Genomic DNA, 22,404 nt, shown 5'->3' on the forward strand with positions numbered 1-22,404 from the left:
TTAAGTCAGATCTAACCACATGGACGCACGAAAGAAACGTCACCAACACGCCCTCTCACTAGCTGTGATCTTAACCGCATGTCTTACGCTTCATTCAGACACAGCACATTTACATAATGTCCGGAGGAAATACTAGGGGGGGGGGGGGGGGGGGGAGTAGTATAAACACCGGGTGAATTCGGACTTCCACATGACCGGTTATGTCGTTCAGATATACGGCCCCATCGTTTAACATCGGCAGAACCTCCGGTCTTACACGTATGTCTGAAAGCGCTTAGTGACACCACTCAGGGCTACAGCCTGCACAACAGAAGGTGTCGTAGCAGCCACAGCACAGGGTGGGGAACAAGCCTATGATAGATGGTTGACCACATGAAAGCCAGTCCTTTTGTAAAATAACACTCACAATCAGATGAGAGTGTTATGTGACAGCTACCTCTGCCCATAACATACATATTCAGCCCCTTAGTGGGACACCCTGATCAAGGCACCAGTACATAGAACACGGTTTTAGAGACCGCCAGAAAATATATATAGCCTACCAGGACGATATTCTCTATGAAGATATAGATTGTCAGCCGAGGAAATTCGTTATCTTTGTCAGATGATCTAGGAAGACGTCTCATAGCAATGCCCGTACGTGGACATTCATGTATTCAATCGGTGATGCAAGAGTATGTCCGAAAATAAATCGGACATAGGCCTACAGTATGCTGAACATCTGAGCAAGAATAGCCTAAAATAAATCGGACATAGCCTACAGTAGGCCTAATAAATAAAAATCACCATTTTAACAAACTTGTTGAATTGAATGTCATACTGTACCCTGCATGCACATAAAGGCTACACATTTCCACAGCACCAGAATCCGACCGAATGCCTCCCTCAACCCCCTCCATAATCGGCCTTCCACTATTATTTGCGATGGCCAACTCTTCTGCTACTGTAAAACACGCTGGTGCCTTTCCTCCTACAGTAGTGTTCGAAGACACCTGTTTCTTGTTAGCTGTAAAACAGAGGCCAAGTGAAGGCTATAAGCTAGGCCTACATGTTTTAATAATTAAGAAATATTAATGCAAGCTATAACTATATAAACCTAGGCTACTATTCTGAATAATGTGTTTGTGTTTCATTTTCACCTGCTGCCATGTGCGTTTGGCAATGGTGTTGCATCTGAAATGTTCACAGGATTAGGCATACACTAAATCAGTCAATGGGGGCTACTTAAACATTCAATTATCCTATTACTGTAATATGCCCATTTCTAAATTGTGTTGCATCTGTAGGCATTTCTATGAACTCAAAATAGGCAATTTAATTATTTCAACTCATTTCAGACATTCCGCAAGCTATTAATCCTCCGTAACACATATTTGAAGAACATGTGGAAATAAAACTTTACTTTTAGGCATCTACCCGATCTGCAATACGTTGCCAACGCTTTGCCTTGCTTTGGTTACTGCCGACGTATTTGATTTTTGTCGTAGAGTGGGTTTTAATTCCTCATAACTTGGCATAATAATTGTGCATTCCTCATCCGTAAAATAAGGTCATCGCGTCATCATTGAAAGTGGTGACTTGCGCTGCAACCCGCCCCTTTTATGTGAACGCGCACAGGTTAACCCCGGCTCAACAAATCAACTTCATAATCAGCATCGTAGTACCGATTAACACCACTTAAGATAACCAGGTTTTGTCAACCCTGGTTTAACAAAGTAACCCTGGGTTACATCTGGGTAGGTTAAGCTCCCTTCGTAGTACAGGCCCCAGGGCTCTGGCTTTATATTTGATCGCAGGCAGAGGGAACTAGCCTGGATACTCTCTGACTTCGGGGAAAAGAAATCGAGCGGAAGTACGTAGGCAGGCGGAGGCCAAGCTAAGAGGGAACTGCCATATTGGTTCATCAATCCCATTTGTGTGACTGGGTGAGAGGGTGGGACTACCCATCTCATAGCAAACAAACCGAGGTGTAAAAGTCCGGCTTCAGAAAGTAAGTCCTGCCACATTTTGGTTCCAACCATTCAGTTAATCAACTAAAATTCTAATTAGCACAACTCTTAAGCCAGGAAGATCAGCTAAAAGGCAGGAAAGGCTCTCTGTGCGCTTGTTTGTTTCCGGTGGAGCCAGGTGTGTTCGAACCTGATGCTATTGTTAACGTAATTAGTGTCTACACGGACCAGGTTGGGTGTTGCACTACGGAATCAGCATGTTACGATAAAGAAGGATTTATGCATGTGTTAAAATTATTATTATTAGACAAACAAGATATTCAGTGTCGGAGTGAAGCTGTAAGGAGCAGAATATGTCAGAAGATGCCGTTACAACACAGTTAACACTCCACCAGAAAAATAAATAAGCATACAGGAAGAGCCTTTCATGCACATAGTCTATTAGTGAAATCACCTGTGTTAAGCTCAGGCAGAACCAATTCATGGCAGCACTTTTACTTTCTGAAGCCATACTTTTACATTTCCACAAACAAAACAAACCCGAGTTGACCAATTTCCTCCCATAAGTCTTCCTATTTAGTCAAGTGACCACACTGTTCTGCTCACACACAACTGTGATGAGTGTAATTCTCACATAATAAAACAAATGTGGGCTGCATTCAAAATACTAATTCAAATTTTAAGGGATGTTACAATGAACCTCACAGTGATAATTGATAGGAGCATGTGAAGCACAAATTTTGAGTAATCATGTCATTTACACAAGACAAGTCATAGAGTCATCTTAGTGCAGCAGATTTCATAACATTTCCACTTCCTCCACAATTGTCACTTTAATAGAGGAGATGACTAGACAAGACAGAAAGTAAATCTTAAACTTTTAAGTAAGTTTGAAATAGCAAGAAAGCCCCCAAAGACAGTTGCGTTACACCAGTGTTTTACAACCTTTTTTGTGCCACAGCACACTTTTGACACTTAAAATGTCACACGGCACACTAACATCCTGTGTGAAGAAAAAATAAACATACCATAGCCTAAAATTTCAAATAATACACAGATATGGCCTTATTATGGCTTCTATGCAAGACCTGCTCAATAAAACAAGCGCCCTCTGTTTCATTTGTAGGTGACTATATCTAATTTAAATGTTGTTATGAACTGGATATGTGATGATTCTGTGAATACTGGATATGGGGCCCCTGTTGTACAATGCCTGCATACCACAAATAGTGCAATCATACAATCAATGAGAGCATGTGGTTATAATTCTTCCAAATTCTTTGATGCAACAGTTGCTTTTCTGGACCAGTGAGTGACATTTGGGTAATTTTCTGCTGCACACCTGATGATCTCTCACGGCACACTAGTGTGCCCCGGCACAGTGGTTGAAAACACTGCGTTACACAATACACACTTTAATGCATCAATGACGGACTGCACAATGGCTGAGTAGTGTTCATCTATGAAAGAATTTTTCATGTGTGTCTAACTGGAACATGTCTAGCCTAAAGTGGCAAGTAAGGCGCACTGTATTCCTAGGAGCATTCAAGTACGCAGGGATGAAACCCGTGGCGCAAAACAACCGTTTAGCAGCATATAAGCTTGTGCTCAAAATTCGAGGCACTATACGTGTGCTAAAATGATGCCATTATGGTCTTTATTGTATGCAGACATATTATTAGTAGCCAATAGGAGGACCATAGTTCTTTCACTAGCTATATAACCTTTTAACATGTTCAAAACAGGGTCAGTCTCGTTGCATAATGCCCAACTTCCTTTCATAACAAAACTGCGCAAGAAAAGTACAACATTTGCAATTATTTCCCAAACCTTACCAAGGCATAACTCTTAAAAATATAAGCATTATGTCAACAACAATGTATGGGCAATGGGCTCGAAGTTTTGAGCTTGTGTTCCTTGATGCTAAATCGACTTTTCAGTTCCCATTCCAAATCTTGGCGTCTCTCGAGGTTGAATGAGACCATGGAATAATAAAACGGAGTAAAATTAGGGTCAACGTTGGGTTATATTTCAAACCTACACGCAATGGGAGTCTGTCGTACATTAAACCAACGTTAGCAACACCCGTTTCAAGTTCAGGCTGTAACGTTATGTGGCTAGTAATTCTGGCGAACCGTTTCACGCTGATTTTAATAGGATACACATTAATGCAAACTTCCGAACGAAAATGCATGACATTCCTCAGTATGTGGAACAATACAGCCGCAAAGTATTGGGAGTGAATACCTATACTACCGAAATGTTACTATCGCTACGAAGCATATTTACAGGACAGCTGGGTAACATTGACTTAAAACATTTAACGTTACTCGCGCAGGAACTATTCTTGCTAGCCTCCGTAACCACCATAAAGCCATGTAAGAATTGCTAAGCCAATTTATAGTGATATGGTTCACGAGATTTATCAGCGATGATGTTTTATGTGATAATTCACAACTAAAAAACTACGTGACCAACTTTTGTAAGATCTTAAGCAAGCCGCCTAGCATAGCTGACACCCTATGATAGCTATTATAAGTTATGCCTGCAAGCTAGATATGGCTGATGAATAAATCGATTTTTTTTTTTAATCCATGAGTGTTTCTCCGCTTAAAGACAAATCTTGTATCTCTGGCGGATACACATGTGTAACTAGCGTTAACTAATGCTGACTAACTTTTAATGGTGGTAGTGTTTGTAACGGATAGCCAACTTCTTTGCTAGCCAATATTATGGCTGGTTAGGATGTGCTAGCTTGGGCTCAATGTGACTGTTTGTTAGCTAGGTAGCTACTAGCTTAGCAGCTTTAACTGTAACGTTAACTTACATCAGTCTCGAGCAAACCTGTCAGTCTCCCCCAGTGGTGCACATTGTTTTGAATGGTAAAGGGCAGTCTGATATTGCACACTGTGTTGACTGACGAACCTTACAATCAAGGTGTGAATGCAACACAAAATTGTCAGCTAGCTAGCTAGCTAGCAGCTAGCTTGCACTCATTCGCCACCCTAAGCATTGCTCCACATTCAAGAGCAGCTTCAGACCCCGAGACATAAAAACCTTATTAGCCATCTAGTTAGCTTTTACAACAATACCAACATAATACCAAATCACAAAACATTACAGATGTTTACCTCAGAAAATGTAATGTGACGTCTAATGACAAGGTCCCTCTATCATCGGTTTGTATTTCCTCCTCTCAGGTAGAACGTCGTTAAGCCCAAATGAAGCAGAACTCGAGGCTGTGGATGCCGGGCTCTCTCTCTCTTTGAGAGTCGTATTTCCCCAGCAGTAGCCCAACGTTAGCTGGGTAACCCTACTACGTTAGCCAACAGGCTAGCTAATCTTTCAAAGAGCTATCTCTAGGGATGGTTTGCAATTATCTAACTTGCTACCTTCCTACTGGGTCCCGTGGTGTATGTGACTACACCAACAGCTTAGGAACGCTGCTTGCGTGCAGTCGTCCACAAGAGAAAGCCTCACGATCTTCCCTCACAACAGATACAGTTGATAGCATAACCTCGGCTCTGTCTCAATCCGCGACGCTCGTTTCTTTGCCACAGATAGCCCTTCTACTGTTCCACAGGGTTCTCCACACATAGAGGACTCAGTGTCGCAGGAAGATGATGATGTGTAAGTGCTTCCCCTTTCATCCCTGTCGTCGCCACACTGTGACAACATATTAGCTTGGTTTGAGTGGAACAAGGTCGTGGATTGTTTTAATGGACAACCAGACATAGTGTAGCAAGCTTGGCCTACTAGACTAAATGAGATCATATTCATAACGATTCCAGTCATGGGCATATGATGAATTTCAATCAGAGACCAGCTGTCTCAGCTGTCTTGATCCAGAGGTGAACTTGATATTGGATCATATTGATCATGCTACTTCCCTTTTGGCTACTGCATGTTGTCTAGGCAAAGATTGTTAAGGCAGAGCCTAGGCCTATCTGTAAGCTATTGCAGATGCAGAGACTAGTTTAATCTTATCACTGAGAACAAAGTGATAAGAATGAAAATGGCAGTAGCCTATAGGCCTACAAGAAGGCAAAACTAAGCCAAACATGACTGACTGAAAGTGAGAGCTTTTCAGAACTTCTCAATGACCATCATTTTGCATATGATCTGTTAGCATTTCAAGCTTGGTTTAATAGCTAATTCTTCATTTTAAAATGATGTGCATATTTTCAGCTGTTTTATGCTGTCAACAATGTAGCCATAGGTATTCAGGAGATCTTATATGCTAAGGAAGTCTTAAATTAAGCTTAAACGAGGAGTGAAGAATGTATTTTGAAGCATATCTGTCTGACTCAAGACAACAGTCACATAGAAGCTGAATAGCCTATGACGTTCTCTTTCCTGGTTTAGATGCCCAAAGCAAATTCTTGCTTGTTACCATTACCTTGAGCTATTGATGGTATTCTGACAAAATATGCTGACAATGGAAAGCATGAAGGAAGCAAATCATACACAGTTACATAGCCACTGTTGTCTCAGTGCATGATGCTGAGGCCATTACCCTACCAAAGGCGCTGTGCAGCCCCTGAGACGGGATTATCAACACAACTGATGTGTTCATAACAGACACCTTGCAGAGTGTGCTCATATGCAAAGAATGTCCTTGGGCAGACATGAAGTGTTTGCTAAAAATAAAAAATGTATACTCTGCTCCACAGGCGTGAATTTACATTGTTTTTGCCTTTCCCCCTTTTTTTGCTGTATTAGTGTAGCATCTCTAGCCTACAAGCTTGGAAGTTATGGGATTGGCCACAGCAAGCCTGGTGATCTGTTTAAGTGGAGTGACCACGAGGTGAGTTGTAGATGCATGGTTTGACAAAATACTGGTGATTAATATTTGGATGTCTTGTAGCACATTTCTTAATTGTACGTTATTATTATGTCATCCTCATAAATCAGAGAAAACAATATCAAATATATGTACGGCCGCATGGGTTGAAGTGTTACATTAGTTCCCCGCAATGGCCAGCGGTAATATTGAGTTTATCTGTGACTTGACAGAGAGTCTTTGTGCAGGTCACACTATATTAGCAGACCAGTTTCTATCACAGCAACTTCAAACAACAATGGTAATACAAGGAATTCACATGACCAGTTGGGTGAAATGGCAGGCTTCATCAAGCTTGAAGGAATTCTGCCCAAATTCTGAGCTTCTGAGACTAGACAGTGGCTCTGTGTCCTTTAGGTCAATGTATGTTCATACTTTCTCTGAAAGTATATCATATTCAGAGAAAAAAGGCTTAAATACAATACTATTTTTATTTTATTTCAATTTCAAAAGCAAGCCTCTGTGATGTGACATGTATCAAAGTACAACCAAAACAAGAAAAAAAAACACCCTATAGAATAGTTTATATTTTCTCAGTATTTACATCAATTGGCTACGGCAAAGCCATATAATATGTTCATGTTTGTACTCCATCAGCCACGTCTTTTCATCTATTTAAATAATAGTTAATACATTGTTGCAGTTTGGAAACAGGTGATGCTAACAAATAGAACTCAACACATTGAAATGGTAAAAACTGCAGAGGTGTCCCATTTGCTTGGGACATATGTTGACCACAAAGGCTGCTTGGTTGTGATGCATTCACTGCTTCTTAGCCAACAATCTGCAGACCAGACTTCACATTAGTATTCTTTGTAATCACATCTATCCACATACTTGGAACAACAAAGACATATACATTCCAAACTGGTTTGCGGCAGTGATGTAGTGGTTAGGTGTACATATGTGCACGAGTGGAACACGGTAACAGACTGATGTTTGTTTCAATCACTGCTATATTTGCTTCAGTAAGGCCCACTTCTGGTCCTTGGGCCCACTCCTGGTCTATGAAACTTTTCTCTATATAATTAATTCCATTATCAATGGTTGTGCGCAGGTAAGCACAACCAATTGAATTGGAATGAAATAGTATGCCACAAAGACAAAACAAAAATGTTCTGAGGAAATGTGAGGACAAAACAGCATTGCTAAAAGAAGCATTATTGTCACGATGCGCTCATCCACCCATCTTACACGGGTGATAAAGGCCTCATGTGAGCAGTGTCCGGTGCCTGTGGACTGTGGTTCCTGTGGTCCTAGTGTCTGCCTGTGCTGGTCCACAGAGCTGTTTAACAAGGTTGGTAGACAAGGAAAAGGCAGTAGTCACAAGCTCCATCCCTACTTCATGTGGAGAAAAAAAACAGATATATGAGCAAGATCATCAAAACAAAATACAACATAGAAATACAGTAAAGGGACCTGTGTTTTCAATATTCTAGGATACAAGGAAGTTAATTGTCACATGCATGTCACATGTAAGAAATGCAGTGAAATTATGTCTGGTGTCAGCCTATTTGTGCATTTATGTGTGGGGGGAGGATTGGGATTGGGGTGAAAGGTGGGGGAGGATTGGGATTGGGGGGGGGGGCACCAACAAGGAGCACCCAAGAGCAACAGGGGCAAGGAAAAACTCCCTTATCAAGGAAGAAACCTTGGGCAGATCCACTGCTCAAGGGGCTAACCCAACTGCCAGGGGTCTTGGTGTGTGTGTTGGGGGAATGACAGGGGAGATGGGATAGTGTGCTGTGTATGTGGGAAGAGGGCAGTGTGCAATATGTGTGTTGGAGAAGCTTCCTCATGAGACAATGTGTTGTGTATTGGGGGGGGGGGGGCAGTGTGCTGTAAGTATGTTGGGGATGTGTGTTGGAGAAGCTTCCTGATTAAATAATGTGCTGTGTACATGTATGTAGGGGGGGGGGGGGGGGGGGCAGTGTACTGCAAGTATGGTAAAGGGACTTACTATTGCAAGCAGTGTGCTGTATGTATGTGAGGTGATGACGGTGATGATGTAAGTGTGTGTGTTTTTTGTGTGTGTGTTGGGGATGGGGGTGGGGTGTGGGTGTGATGGGGGCAGAAAGACCTTGATATACAAAAATGACAAAATATTATTTCTGCTTTTTATGTTGTTTGTTTCATCTCAAATTTGATTAGTGGCCCATAGAGTTGGAGCTAAACGGGCAGAAAATGTTGGGAAACTTGCTCGGTGTAACGCTTACACTGTTCACTGCACACCCTCTTCCTCAACTTCTACTTAGTTTGCAGACCACTCTAGCCTGAACTGGGCAACTCTGCCACGCATGCCTCACATAATGGCTAACAGATGTTGGGCCTTCTGCTACGCATTCAACGTTGGAAGGAGCAAGTCACTAGCCGCTATTCGGTGTTCTTTGTGAAGAAGTTGTGAGAAAACAGAAGGGTGAATAAGAGCAAAAACTGACATGTGAACATTTCAAATGGTGATATACCACACTCTCTGTTTTCCTGTTGCTGTTGTCCAAACCCCTAAACATTTATGGAAAGCCTAGGCCAAGATGTCCAAAACATGCAGCATGTTTTTGTTAAATGGACATTTGATCAATTTCCGCATCAGAGAGCACAAATTAGGTCATAAAATGTGAAAATTTATATTTGGCATGTGACAGTCAAGTCACATATATTATAATGTTTCTTAAAGGCCAAAACCATTCATTAACCTTAATTGTGATGCCACACTCTGTATTACTGACATGTTTAGAGGAAAGTGGAAGTTTATAAACACAAAGGCCTTTGCAGAGTCTCTAAGTGACATATATTTTAGATTTTGTAATTTGGGTAAATCATTAAATAAATTCAATAATGTCAACAATGGCTAACTGATTAGAAAAGGATAAAACATGCAGTTGTCTAAGATGTGCTTATTACACAAATTCTCACCATTCTCGCCAGCTATACTGGACCTGAGTTCAAATTGCTGCCACCACCTGATGAAACAAATATATGTAGATAAACAAAGAAATATGTAGATAAACAGAAAAGAAATGTACGCATGTACTTAGTTGTACAAAGTAACGGATGCACCGTGCCCATTTTCCCAGTGTAAAACAGGCACAATTAGTATAAAGCACAATGGTGCCATCTATGGGTTATTTGCAAACTTGTCTGTTCTGCATCTGAAACAGATGTCCAGACCGTCTCAGTCCTTTCCACAAATCCCGAAACAAGCTTCATAATTTTGGAAGATGTTTTCATAGTATTATGTAATAAGTTTGAATTCCTCTACATTCTGGTTGAAATCTTTGGAAATGAGAGAGGCTGGAGAGGAATTTAAAAGACCTTTCTATGTGCTCATCATCCAGGCAACCATCATTTAAAGGGCAGTTCGGACATAGTCATTGTAAATAACATAAACATACCATCTTTCACCATCCATTTCTCCAAGTCTTCCATCTCCAGCTCCAGCACAGAAGGAACATCATCTTCAAACATGGGCCTGGGTAGAAACAAATTGGCCTTTTAACAAACGTTAGTTCACTGTAGTATTGTTGAATATTTTGAATATTGAGTTGAGATGTACATGATTAACCCTAGTCCAACTGATTTCACTAATATGCATGAGCTGGATTAATATAATCATGCAATTCTGAAAATGGTCAATCCAGGATCACATATGAACATTTTAGTAACTTCTATTTCTGGATAAGTATGGAAAGAAGAACATATTTGTGCTTGCAGACTATTGCTCTTATTCTGTTATCTAGAATAAAAAATTGGAATAAAAATAATAGGCCCTGAGCGCATCTGACTACTGATGCACATGCACGTTTAGACTTATTGCATTAGAAACAACATGAAAGACTTACCACTTCTCTAAAACTTGAGGTTATCCACTTTTTTTTTGGGGGGGGGGGGGGGGTTAAAACGTTTTGTAACATGTGAGTGTGTACACGAGAGAAAGCTAAGCAACACTTCCTGTCGGCATGTGAAATCACAAAATCATGAGTTGCTAGTTCTACCATAGGTTTCCTTTGCTGTAGGCCTACACTCCCAGACAGGGTATACTGTGATCAATTCCAAATGGTACAATAGGTAATACCTATTCTTGCCTATTTTAAGTGGGTATACTGATGGTGATGCTTTTTAAGTGGGTATACTGCAGTCCTGCTCATGCTTTGTAAGATAGTGTGCTAAATAGAGCAATATATTGTACTTCATTGTTCATGTGATTCTAAAGCTATTTTTATGTTTTTATACGGAGTCTCTATTTAACCCATTTTTGCTGGATGCTGCACGACGCAACATTCCATCTCCCGCCTGTTGCTGCATAGCGCAGCATTGACTCTCCCGCTGGTTGCTGCGTAGCGCAGCATGCTTTTTATTTCATGTTTCTAGGTGTACAGAGGCTTAAATATTAGGGACATTCCACCAGTGGAGACATGAATATGTATTGAAAGTGGGTCATATATGTAGTAGAATAGTAGCATACATTTCTAATTTGACCGAGAAAAGGCAGAAAATGACTTTTTAGTGCCTGTGGATTGCAGACAACAATCCCCATAGTCCCCTTGTCTGTCAAACTCAGTGGTTAAGGTTTTGGTAGACGTTGACAATTCTTAGTATTTTTTCAGAAAACCCTCAGGAAATAAGGTTATTTAGTCTAAAATGCCATAGGATTCTATAGACGTTTTTAGCAGGCATATTAAGAGTAAATGGGTTAAGAGACATGCAAAGAGAGCTTGTAAACTGGACATTAAGACATTTAAAATTATGGAGACTTTTATTTACTAGTCTAAGTGATAGAGTCATACAATCTGACTGATTTTAAGGCCACAGGTTTAAAGTCACTAATAAGACAAGGTTCTCCTCTGGGAACAGGAGCCTGGCTTTCTAAGCATGAAGTAACACAATGTAGGAATAACCTTTTCCGTCAATTCTCAATTCACGACCTGGGTACCAAGTTATTTAGCACTGACACTCCTGCCTGCCCTTTTGTTATTTCTCCAAGTCCAGGTAAACTTGCACAATTTGCATGACCATTAAACTTTACTATGAATAGGCCTCGGCCATTACTTTTATGTTTGTCTGACATTTTCCAAGTTGCCAGATTGTGTATGAAATATATCATACACATACAAATCACTCACTTCATGCATGCAGTCTAAAGTGGACTCATTTTGAATAGCCGACCCATCTTTAATATCAGATATCTATCTAAATTCGACCCAATGTGTTCCTGAAAATGCAAACTGAATCTCTTCCCAATCTGTCTTAGAGCCAAATCCTGATCTATGATCTTGTTGTCCATGTTCTTTATTGATCTCTATTCTATCATGTCTGGTCTATGACCTCTTTTCAATCCATACTATTCAATATTTCTTTTGTGAAGAAATACATATCTCCCTCATGTCATGCCAATGTTCAATTACTTCTTTCAGATGGAGGGGTCTTTCTGCTCCTTAAAGGAATTATATATTATATTCGTAATATCAGATATTAGATGTGAGAGGAGGGATGTCACTCTGAAAGACAAGGGGGACCAGGGTTAATGGTGATGCCGATTTTTTGTTAAAAAATTAATTTAAGGATATACCTGTACAGTATTAACAGGGACACGTTGCCCTTCGTTTTCACTCTCGCAATATTGCTGATTATAACAACAGTCTGCGGGGACTGATATTGTTTACGCTAGCTACACTCTTTAAACAAGTTGTGTTAATTTCAACACATTTTAAGAGTGTAGTGTTGAACTCTAAATGACTGTAGTGTTAAATTTGGCAACTACATAGGCCTAGTCTTTTCTTTCCCTTCTCTCTACATTCTGTTGCTTTAAATATGTCTTTATAAGAAATGAGGCTGGCTAATAAATGTTAAGCTTTAGGTCATTAGCTGAACTTTCCTTTACAGTTTGATACTTACATTGGAACTTTTTCACCCTCACAGGCATCCAAGTATTCATCCTGTTGCACAGGTTCTGGAACATAAAATGAATGTGTTAGAACTCTGTTTCTGAGATAACATTCAGAGGTCCACATGGGAATAACAAATAGCCTACTCTAGCACCAAATGCCTACAATGTTTACTACGAAACAAACCCCCTTAATTTCACCCCTTAAAAGTACCTTACTATTGACCTTGAGTAGTTTAAGTAGAAATGTGCATAGATCGCTTAAGGAGAAAAGCCTACTGAATTTACCCCTTTACTTTTTCGATTTCTCATTATTGTCTCCCCTTAATAAAGGAATTTCTGAATTAACACCTTAAAATACAATTAAGATATAGGCTACTTAAATTACCCCCTTAATCACAACAAATAAAGGGAACTTGACACCTTCAGGGCCCTATCTCAGCGATCTAAAACGCATGGTCATTGGCGAATAGCTTAGGGGTTTGCCCAGTCCACACCGGGGGTGGCTTTGTTATCTAACGTTATCAAACGTCGGGCACCTGGCGCAAAAAGGTGGTTCTTATGTTTCTTAATCAGTCATGGGTGTGTTTTGGGCGCAAAATCCTTCAAGCCAATGAAAATGGAATGAAAATACTGTATGGAACAGGTTTTCCACTAAACCATGCCTTACTAAATCCTAGCAGAGTATAGCTACACGCATCTGCACTCATCTATTGTTTGAACTCACTGGCAAAGTGAAACTAACTTCACCGTGGTGTAATTGTCAACGACAAAACAGTTATACACAGTTAATTACTTTCACTATTAACTGACAATGACAAGTCTCTGACATCGTCAATGTATGTGTGTGAGCAACCTACAAGTTACTCATCTGGTACTGAATCATGTTCCTGAATCTCAATATTATGATCACAATAAGCATGAGCAAATTATTCATTAAATAAAAATGTTGTGTTGCTTTAGGCGATAAATGGGGCCCCATTTTTATTTAATGAATAATTTGCCCATGCTTATTGTGATCATAATATTGAGATTCAGGAACATGATTCAGTGCCAGATGAGTAACTTGTAAGTTGTTGCAGGGCAACCACATAAATTGTTCCATGTATTCCAATTGGATGATTAAAGTTCTCAAGAAACTGATGATTAGAGTTCTCAATAAACTTGAGGTTGGTGTGTGTGAGAGCAACCTACACATTACTAAGCTTGCACTGAATCGTCTTCCTAAATCTCAATATTCTGATCACAACAACTCGGGCAAATTACAAGTCAGAACCAGTCAGAGGCTGCATTCATTGTTTTGCACTTTTATGATGTCCTCACATTACCAAAAGAAGCCAAATTTGTCAATATTTACCAAAATTTCGCAAATATTTCAACAAAATAAAATACAAATGACAATATACTATTTTGTATTTTAAATACTTATTCTAAATACATGTATCAGAAATACTACATACATATCCCTGGCTGTTGGCTGTAGCAACTCGAGCTAGGTAGTAATGATTTTTTGTGTTTGTGTTTGTCAATTTTGATCCAATTTGACTGCTTTGCTATTTCTATTCTACCTGTCCATCTAAATGTAGTAGGCCAGAACTGGCCCTGATAAGTACTAGTCAAAGTGTAATATACAATGTAGGCTATGTATATTTTCCATACAAGAATATTTCCAGCAATGTAGGCCTAGTGCATATATCTATCTTACGTTGTGGCCTATAGACATTAATGACACAGTATCAAAAATGTCACATGGTTTATCCCTGTGAGCACAACTGGACCCTTTCTGTGATTATTGTACACGTGAATCCAGCAGAGTTATCTGAAGCAAAGCTAGCCCCAGGTGAAGTTAGATGAATCTGAGACTGCGAAGACATTTGAATTTGCTCTGCAGGTCCATCTGCACTAAAAACAAATGTGTTGAAAACAACACAACTTGCATTGTTTTTAACACATCTCTATGTCCAGATAGGGACAACACAGTTTGTGTTGCTTCCTTTTATATTTGTTACACAATATTGAAAATAACACAACTTGGCCCCAGCCGTGGCGCAACTGGCTGGGGCACCTGCACCGTACGCTGGCAGCCCGGGTTCGATTCCCACCCAGTGGTCCTTTCCGGATCCCACCCTGACTCTCTCCCACTCGCTTCCAGTCATTCTCCACTGTCCTATCACATTAAAGGAAAATAACACAACTTGCGTTGTTTTTTTAACACATTAACACATCTCTGTGTCCAGATAGGGACAACACAATTTTTGTTGTTTCCTTTTTTAATTGTTACACAATAGGTGTTGAAAATAACACAACTTGCGTTGTTTTTTAACACATCTCTGTGTCCAGATAGGGACAACACATTCGTTGTAAGAGTGTGGGCTGAGTTCAAATATTGCGAGGCATAACGGGTAGTCTTGTGTCTGTGTCCCACACGTGCGGTGCGTGGCGAGAATTGAGTCATCAACGCGGCATGTGGCATTTAATGACGTACGTCTTCGACACATGCAATTGTGCACAGAGGAGCATACCCTTTGACACACCCCCCAAACAAGATAAAACTTTCTGAACTTTCTTTCTAAAAGCCTATTGCACATCATTGCATGCGTTTCGATCAAAAATGCCACGACCAACTTGTAGCAAAATGGAGCAAAACATGGCCCTTTCAATTAATATTGTTTTCCGAAATAACAACAAAAAAAAACAGGAACCAATCACTTATCCATGGGGTGGGCTTTATATAATAAATATGAGCTTATTTCCCAAAACGTTGCCGTGTTCCTTTAATGGTATGTTCATGATAACTGAAATCCTACAGAATTCTACACATCCCTTTAAGTGATTGTGACTGCCGCTCAAAGTTGGACCCTGGAATTTTTTGTTATCAGTGTCTTACCGGAGCCAGCAGATTTTCTTCTCAACCGGCGACTAATCATCACTGCTGCCACCACCATGCTGATGATGACCAGAACTGCCACCAAAGGGATGATGATGATGGTTGGGCTCAGATCCTCAGTCGATGGCATCTCTGTGGGAGGTTCGTTCACTCTATCTTCAGATAACCCATATTCTAGAAGTAGGAACGGTTAGTAGTGTACCATTTTCTCAGTGATCTTTGGTGATTTTTTTCCTATTAGTCATAGTGCATATTTAAAAAAAATATATATACTGTATGTCTTTAGTTTCCCATTGTCTTATTTTCTCACGAGCAGTAGCCACCAAGTGGTCTAACATAAAAGTAATCAGAACAGTAACTGTTTTCTGCCTCCCCCTCCCTTGGACATCTGTTACATTTCAATCACTTCAGTGATCACAGGTAACAGATTTCTATTCAATAGGTATGACAGAAATATAAAATACAGGAGTAAAAAAATCAGCTTTAGCTGTCCTGTGGCTTTGTGACTCCAAGTGCATCTCTGTGACTGGGAAGTGCACATGTATAATAGGGGCCAGAGAGCCTGCTGCAATTCTGCTGATCTGTGGTAGCTTCTAAGGAGAAGAACCAGAGCCACAGCTCCTCTTGGCTCTTTTATGAGGATTAGTCATGTCAGATAGGTTTGGGTGTCAGCAAACCACCAAACAAGTCTATGTCTTGCTGTGTCAGGTGAGGTACCCCTATGGACAGGCTCCAGTATGTTTGGAGAATAAGGAAAGGCTACCATGGAAGAGTGCATTAACTGAGCAAAGGTGTGATTCTTAGGAACGTAACAAGCAATGTTATGCCACTTGCACAACATTGTGAGCGCAGAGCAGTCTACATGAGAGTGTAAAGTTGTGTCAACGTTCATTCATCTAACATTTAATATGCAAACAGCTGTGCAGCATGGAGACTTCTGGGTCTCATGTGGTAGCCTACAGGAGTAGTTTTTGACATCAACCTTTTACTGGTTTTTCATCCCAATAACATCAAATTGACATGGGGAATAAAATCCCTTACATGCCACAAGTTCTTTTTTCAAATATAAATACATTTTTTTTTAGCATTTAATACAATATATTGCCAAAAGTATTGTGTCACCTGCCTTGACTCGCGTATGAACTTATGTGACATCCCATTCTTAATCCATAGTTTAATATGATGTCAGTCGGTTGAGGTTAGGACTCTGCGCAGGGCTGTCAAGTTCATCCACACCAAACTCTGTCGTACTTGTCTGCCTGCATTGTGCCAAGTGTAAAGTTTGGTGAAGGGGGGATTACGGTGTGGGGTTGTTTTTCAGGAGCTGGGCTTGGCCCCTTAATTCCAGTGAAAGGAACTCTGAATGCTTCAGCACACCAAGAGATCTTGGACAATTCCATACTCCCAACTTTGTGGGACCAGTTTGGGGATGGCCCCTTCCTGTTCCAACATGACTGCACCAGTGCACAAAGCAAGGTCCATAAAGACATGGATGGTAGAGTTTAGTGTGGATGAACTTGACTGGCCTGCCTGCCTCCTGACCACAACCCTATAGAACACTTTTGGGATGAATTAGAGTGGAGAGCCAGGCCTTCTCGTCCAACATCAGTGTGTGACCTCACAAATACACTTCTGGAAGAATGGTCAAAAATGATCATTAACACACTCCTAAACCTTGTGGAAAGCCTTCCCAGAAGAGTTAAAACTGCTATAGCTGCAAAGGGTGGACTGACGTCATATTAAAGCAACACCAACGCACTTTTCCTCCACGCTATTTGTTTATCCAACACCAGCTTTGGAAATAACAATGTCTACAAACAAGGTAGAGTATGATTTTATGAAAGTATGATGTATTGTGACATCAGAAGCAAGTGAAATTTGTAGTTTGTAGTCTCATTCCATCGAACTACAGATCCGCTACCCGATCCGATAGTGTGGTTATAGCAATAGAGGGTCGCGAAGCGAATGCCGTTCACCCTGTTACGAGTTGATGAACCACTGAAACAATTTTGGAAACATTTTAAGGTACAAAAAACTCATTGGTTTTGCTTTAAACCCTATGGATTAAGAATGAGGTCACATAAGTGCGAGTCAAGGCAGGTGACACAATACTTTTGGCAATACAGTGTATATATATACTAGTTTAGCACAGAAATGACATCACTTTTCAGGGAATGGTCACAACACTATATCTACTAGCCTGGGTGAGCCCAGACAAACCTGTTAGCAAATTTGAATTTGCTCTGCAGGTCCGTCTAGAAAGGAACCTGTTGACGCCGGTTTTCAAATCACCAAAAACTCTTCTCTTCAAAAATCTCTTAACCAGCATGGGGTGGGCTTTATATGATGACCGATAGAGCAATGCGTTTAACACATGCAGTGGCTACACTGATGGCAACAGGGTCAGATTGGACATGTATTTTCTTTGGAATCGAATAAACAACTTCATTTAAAACATTTGTTGAAAGATGTGTTTGCTGCACTTCTGAGATGATTTAGTAAGAGCTTAATGCAACAATTTATATTTAATTTCACTGCTTGTTACGTCCCTGGAAGGTGTAAGTCAATTAAGCCTTTCCAGACCCGCTCTCAATCTCAATTGAGATTTGAGAAGCGGTCTTGTTTTAATCAGTCTGTATATCTACGGCATTCATTGATAACTGCATAGCCTATTCTACAACAACTAGTTTTACTGACTCTTTATCATGTTTATTTAGATATTCATGACACTCAGCATTCATACGTTTTGAGACAGACATAGGCCATTAAATTATTTTGTGTGATTTGCTTGATGAGTGTGAAATAATGGACAAACATGATCAGCTACTGTGATATGGCCATCTGGGACTAAGGAAATATAATGTAAACTTGAGAGGCCTTTTTGTCAAATAGCTTCTATGAAAGCTTATGTAAAAGCTTATTTTTGCCCAATTGATATACCTGGTGATAATCCTGATCCTGGGGTCTCGTCGTCTTCAAGTGTTTCAACTGAAAAAGCATTATCAACTGTATTAAGACAATGGACTGTATAAAATACATTATCAACTGTATTAAAACAATGGATTGTTTACAGATACAAAGACAAATGACCTCAAGAATTTTGCACCATGAGATCATGATAATTATTGATCTGATGGTCATTTTCATCTAGAGTTGTTTTAAGTGTAGGCTGCTGGGCTCAGTGCTTGGATATGTTAATCTGCAGACTGATCTCATTTCTTTCCTACCTGACGGGCTTGGTTCAGTTTGCGCTGACGTCTCTATTGCAGAAGCCTCTGGATGAGTACAAGATGACAAGAGTTTCAAGATAGTATGAAATCTAGACGACTTACCATTCCCCATACAGTGTAATATAAGTGTCTATATGTCTTTATTAGGGTGCTGTATTTATCAAAAGAAGCTTAAGCCTACTCAACAAAATATCTTTGCCAGTTATTTTGACAGACAGGGACATGTGAGATAGACATGTGTACAAATGAACCAAATAATCTTATTGCATTGTGCAAAGACGAAATCTGATCAACATTCAATAGTTTTTATGTAGGACCAGTGTGGCAAATATTTAGAGATGAGGTAAGAGCCTTACCAGTTGGATCCTCAGCATTCTCATGGTCTTCCTCCTCACAATGCACTGTAATCAAATTTGCACATCAGCAGTTTGAAAGAATTTCTCACAGAGTAAGCTGAGAAAGCAGCTAGATAGGGGAAGTAGCATAGCTCATACATGCTGGTTTGCTGACTCGTTCTACCATTGTGCCTAGGCCTGTGACAGCTCTGCTGAAAGATGTTATCTTACAATGTTAAGATGTTATCAGTCCGAGAGTTACTGTCTAATGGAACGTTTAAAAAACACGTCTAAATGCACTGTGCTTTCAAATACTTACTACCTATATTTGTAGTTCTGATGTGGCCCCCTCATACTTCATGAATGTTTTTTTGTCTGAATGTCTCTTTTTGACAAGAGATGGAAGACTTAAAAATAAAAAGTTATTTAACAGAATTGTTTTCACAGGAAGTATAACAACGCAATGCCGTGAGCCGTTGAAGAGTAACAACACAGGCAGGCAAACAGGCAAACTTTCAAAAGTCAACAGTCCATGTGAATTCTAATGATATAGCAGTGTGCTCTGAAAAAAACATATTGTTACAATGTTTGGTACCAACCATATTCCCTAGGAAGTCAAGTCTCAGCGTTAAGGAAGCTACTTTTGACAAGGGAGTTTTTCCACAGAACATTACAAGACAGCTCATCTGATGCATAATTGTGTAACCTTTCCTCATGCAATTACTTTCCATGTGTCATCAAATGTGTTAGCTACGAGTTAGAACGAATAACAGGCCCTCTCACTTTTTACGGTTTATCAAGAACAGTCCATCAACAAAATTAATAACATCAGACTCTACAACTGACTTTCACTTCACCTGTTTGATCGTCAGCAAAGAAAAGGAAGTGAAAGAAGTCAGAAAAGGAAGAGTGTTTTGGCTCATGGAGAAAGCTTTTAAAAGGGTCAGTCTCTGCTAGCACCCACCTCTCTCAGTCAAGCTGGCTGTCAGTGCCAGGAACAGCAAGATCTGTGCTGGAGCCATTTCCCAGTGGCCTTGGAGCTGTTGCTAGTTACCCACAGCTGCTGTAGACATGAACTGCCATCGCCACACAGCTTCTTTCTTTCTTTCTCGTGACATCCTGCTTCCTGGTTCAGCTTTGACTCACCTACAGAGCTCTTGGGAGGGGATGAACAAACTCCCCTCCCTGCTGTGCTCTCTCACACTCTCACTCTGTCTCAGGTGTGATGCAATCAGCAGAGAGCTTGTAGCCACAAGTCTAACCATTCTCCAACTAGCTGTGACAACAAATTCCTCTTGAAAGGTATGCATACAGTCTTTCACAGATTTCACAGAGTCTCTGAAGGGTTATTGGAGTAGTATATTAGAAAGTAAGCTAATATAAATAAGAGAACAATGTATCTTTATAGGTATTATTCAGTATTATTCAAAAGCATGAAAGTTGGATATACAATATTTGTTCAACACATTGAAGAGTGAAATGAAACTTCATTGCTCAGTGGCGCCACATGAATACCTCCACAAATAATAATACAAACATACAGAAAATGAGTGATGGTATTTGGCACACATTTAACAGAAATCTAAATCGGCACTATTAGCAGTGATAACTAGTATCACGTATCTTTCTTTACAAACAAAAAGCAAAGAGTAGCTTAAGATTGAGAAATGGCTAGATTTAAATTCCTTTGACTATGTGCCGACACACAGATCATATATGTTACACTAATCCATACTGAATCCCCACTGAATAATGTAAGATATAGTTAAAAAGGTTTTTGATTAAAAATTTAAAATAATACAAATGTAGTCATATTCAATGTTACCTTTCTGAAACAATAACTATGTGAACAATATATGTGACAATAACTAAATATTATATACTGACTAAATGGAACTTTCTGGACACTGAAGTTAGTAATGACTTCGAAAGATATTTTAATGGCACGTCACATCACTATATATTTTACAGAGAAGACAGCATGCAACCTTTGTATTGATTAGTTCATGCTGGAATCTAACAGCAACTTATGTAGAAAATTAAAATCACCACAGATAAGTCATTATCACACCTAATACACTTGATCTACAACCTACTGGCTGCCTAAGCTTCCAGGATGTCTCTGTACATTGCTGCATTCATCTTTCCCTCAATCCTGACGATTTGGAGGACACCAGGCATGAGCGGTGCCTGGTGTCCTCCAAACATAACGCAGTCACGCAGTTCAATCTTTGTCTCATCAGATGAGAAAATTTAGTTTCTCATGGTCTGAGAGTCTTTCAGGTGCCCTTTGGCAAACTCCAGACAGGCTGCCATGTGTCTTTTACTAAGGAGTGGCTTCTGTCTGACCACTCTACCATACAGGCCTGATTGGTGGAGTGCTGAAGCGAAGGTCGTCATTCTGGAAGGTTTCTGTACCCTTCCCCAGATCTGTGCCTTGAGACAATCCTGTCTCGGAGGTCTACAGACAATTCCTTCGACTTCATGCTTGTTTTGTGGTCTGACGCACTGTTAACTGTGGGACCTTATATAGACAGAGGTGTGTGCTTTACCAAATCATGTCCAATCAACTGAACAGATGGACTCCAAATAAGCTGTAGAAACATCTCAAGGATGATCAGTGAAAACAGAATGCACCTGAGCTCAATTTTGAGCTTGATCGCAAAGGCTGTGAACACTTACAAGGGATTTCTTTGTTTTATTTTTATTTTGAATAAATTTGCAGAAAATCTCAAACAAACTATTTTTAAGTTGTCATTATGGGGTATTATGTGTAGAATTTTGAGGAAAAAATACATTTAAAATAAGGCTGTAACATAACAAAATGTGGAAAAAGTGAAGTGTGAATACTTTCTGTATGCACTGTATGTATCGGTTTCAGATTTTAGTATTATAGCACTTAACACACCTGACAATTCAAGCTTCTGAAGTTAGTTACTTTTAAAATTGTGTTCAACTTTCAGACATGTAAGGGGATAATAAAATAGAAAAGACAAATCTAATGCTTTTAAGTTGTCTGGGTGACATAATTGGCACAAACAAAACAATTGGGTTTACAACCCATGTTGTCCTTGTAAGGAAGTTGACCATTTTGGTTCCCTCAGTTGAATTTTCTTTTCATTTTTTCCAACTTCAGACATTCCCAGAGGGGATCATAAAAGAGAAAAGTTGGATCTAACACTTTTGAGTTGGTAGCAATTTCAAGTCAAGTTAAGTCACGTTTTTTTATATAGCGCATCAGGTTATTGTAGCTCAATCCAGAGGGGTATTTCACAAAAC

General features: G+C 39.9%; 2 protein-coding genes across 9 annotated transcripts in view; both read right to left on the minus strand.

Annotated features, from left to right (window-relative positions):
* Positions 1 to 5,571, minus strand: part of fbxw7 (F-box and WD repeat domain containing 7) — a 132,261-nt gene extending 126,690 nt beyond the window's left edge. For all 6 annotated transcript variants that reach the window (XR_006032192.1, XR_006032191.1, XR_006032190.1 and 3 more), the window contains exon 1: positions 5,081 to 5,571. The gene's annotated coding sequence lies outside the window, so the exon portion shown is untranslated. The remainder of the gene's footprint in view (positions 1 to 5,080) is intronic.
* A 1,633-nt stretch (positions 5,572 to 7,204) lies between these two features.
* tmem154 (transmembrane protein 154) lies at positions 7,205 to 20,273 on the minus strand. Of its 3 annotated transcripts, none has more exons than XM_042094235.1 (9): positions 20,090 to 20,273; positions 19,147 to 19,191; positions 18,788 to 18,835; positions 18,501 to 18,548; positions 15,561 to 15,692; positions 12,685 to 12,739; positions 10,185 to 10,261; positions 9,706 to 9,752; positions 7,205 to 8,133 (listed from the first exon to the last, which is right to left on the minus strand). In XM_042094235.1, exons 1-8 carry the CDS (start codon positions 20,145 to 20,147, stop codon positions 9,718 to 9,720), a joined length of 498 nt encoding a protein of 165 aa, XP_041950169.1. In that variant the 5' UTR covers positions 20,148 to 20,273; the 3' UTR covers positions 7,205 to 8,133; positions 9,706 to 9,717. The 3 variants fall into 3 exon arrangements, with proteins under 3 accessions (XP_041950169.1, XP_041950163.1, XP_041950156.1); XM_042094229.1 differs by having other exon boundaries at positions 7,205 to 8,130; positions 15,561 to 15,734; positions 20,090 to 20,272; XM_042094222.1 differs by having other exon boundaries at positions 15,561 to 15,734; positions 20,090 to 20,271.
* Between the last annotated feature and the right edge of the window lie 2,131 nt (positions 20,274 to 22,404).

Source organism: Alosa sapidissima, chromosome 1, assembly GCF_018492685.1.
Source record: "Alosa sapidissima isolate fAloSap1 chromosome 1, fAloSap1.pri, whole genome shotgun sequence".
NCBI lineage: Eukaryota > Metazoa > Chordata > Actinopteri > Clupeiformes > Clupeidae > Alosa > Alosa sapidissima.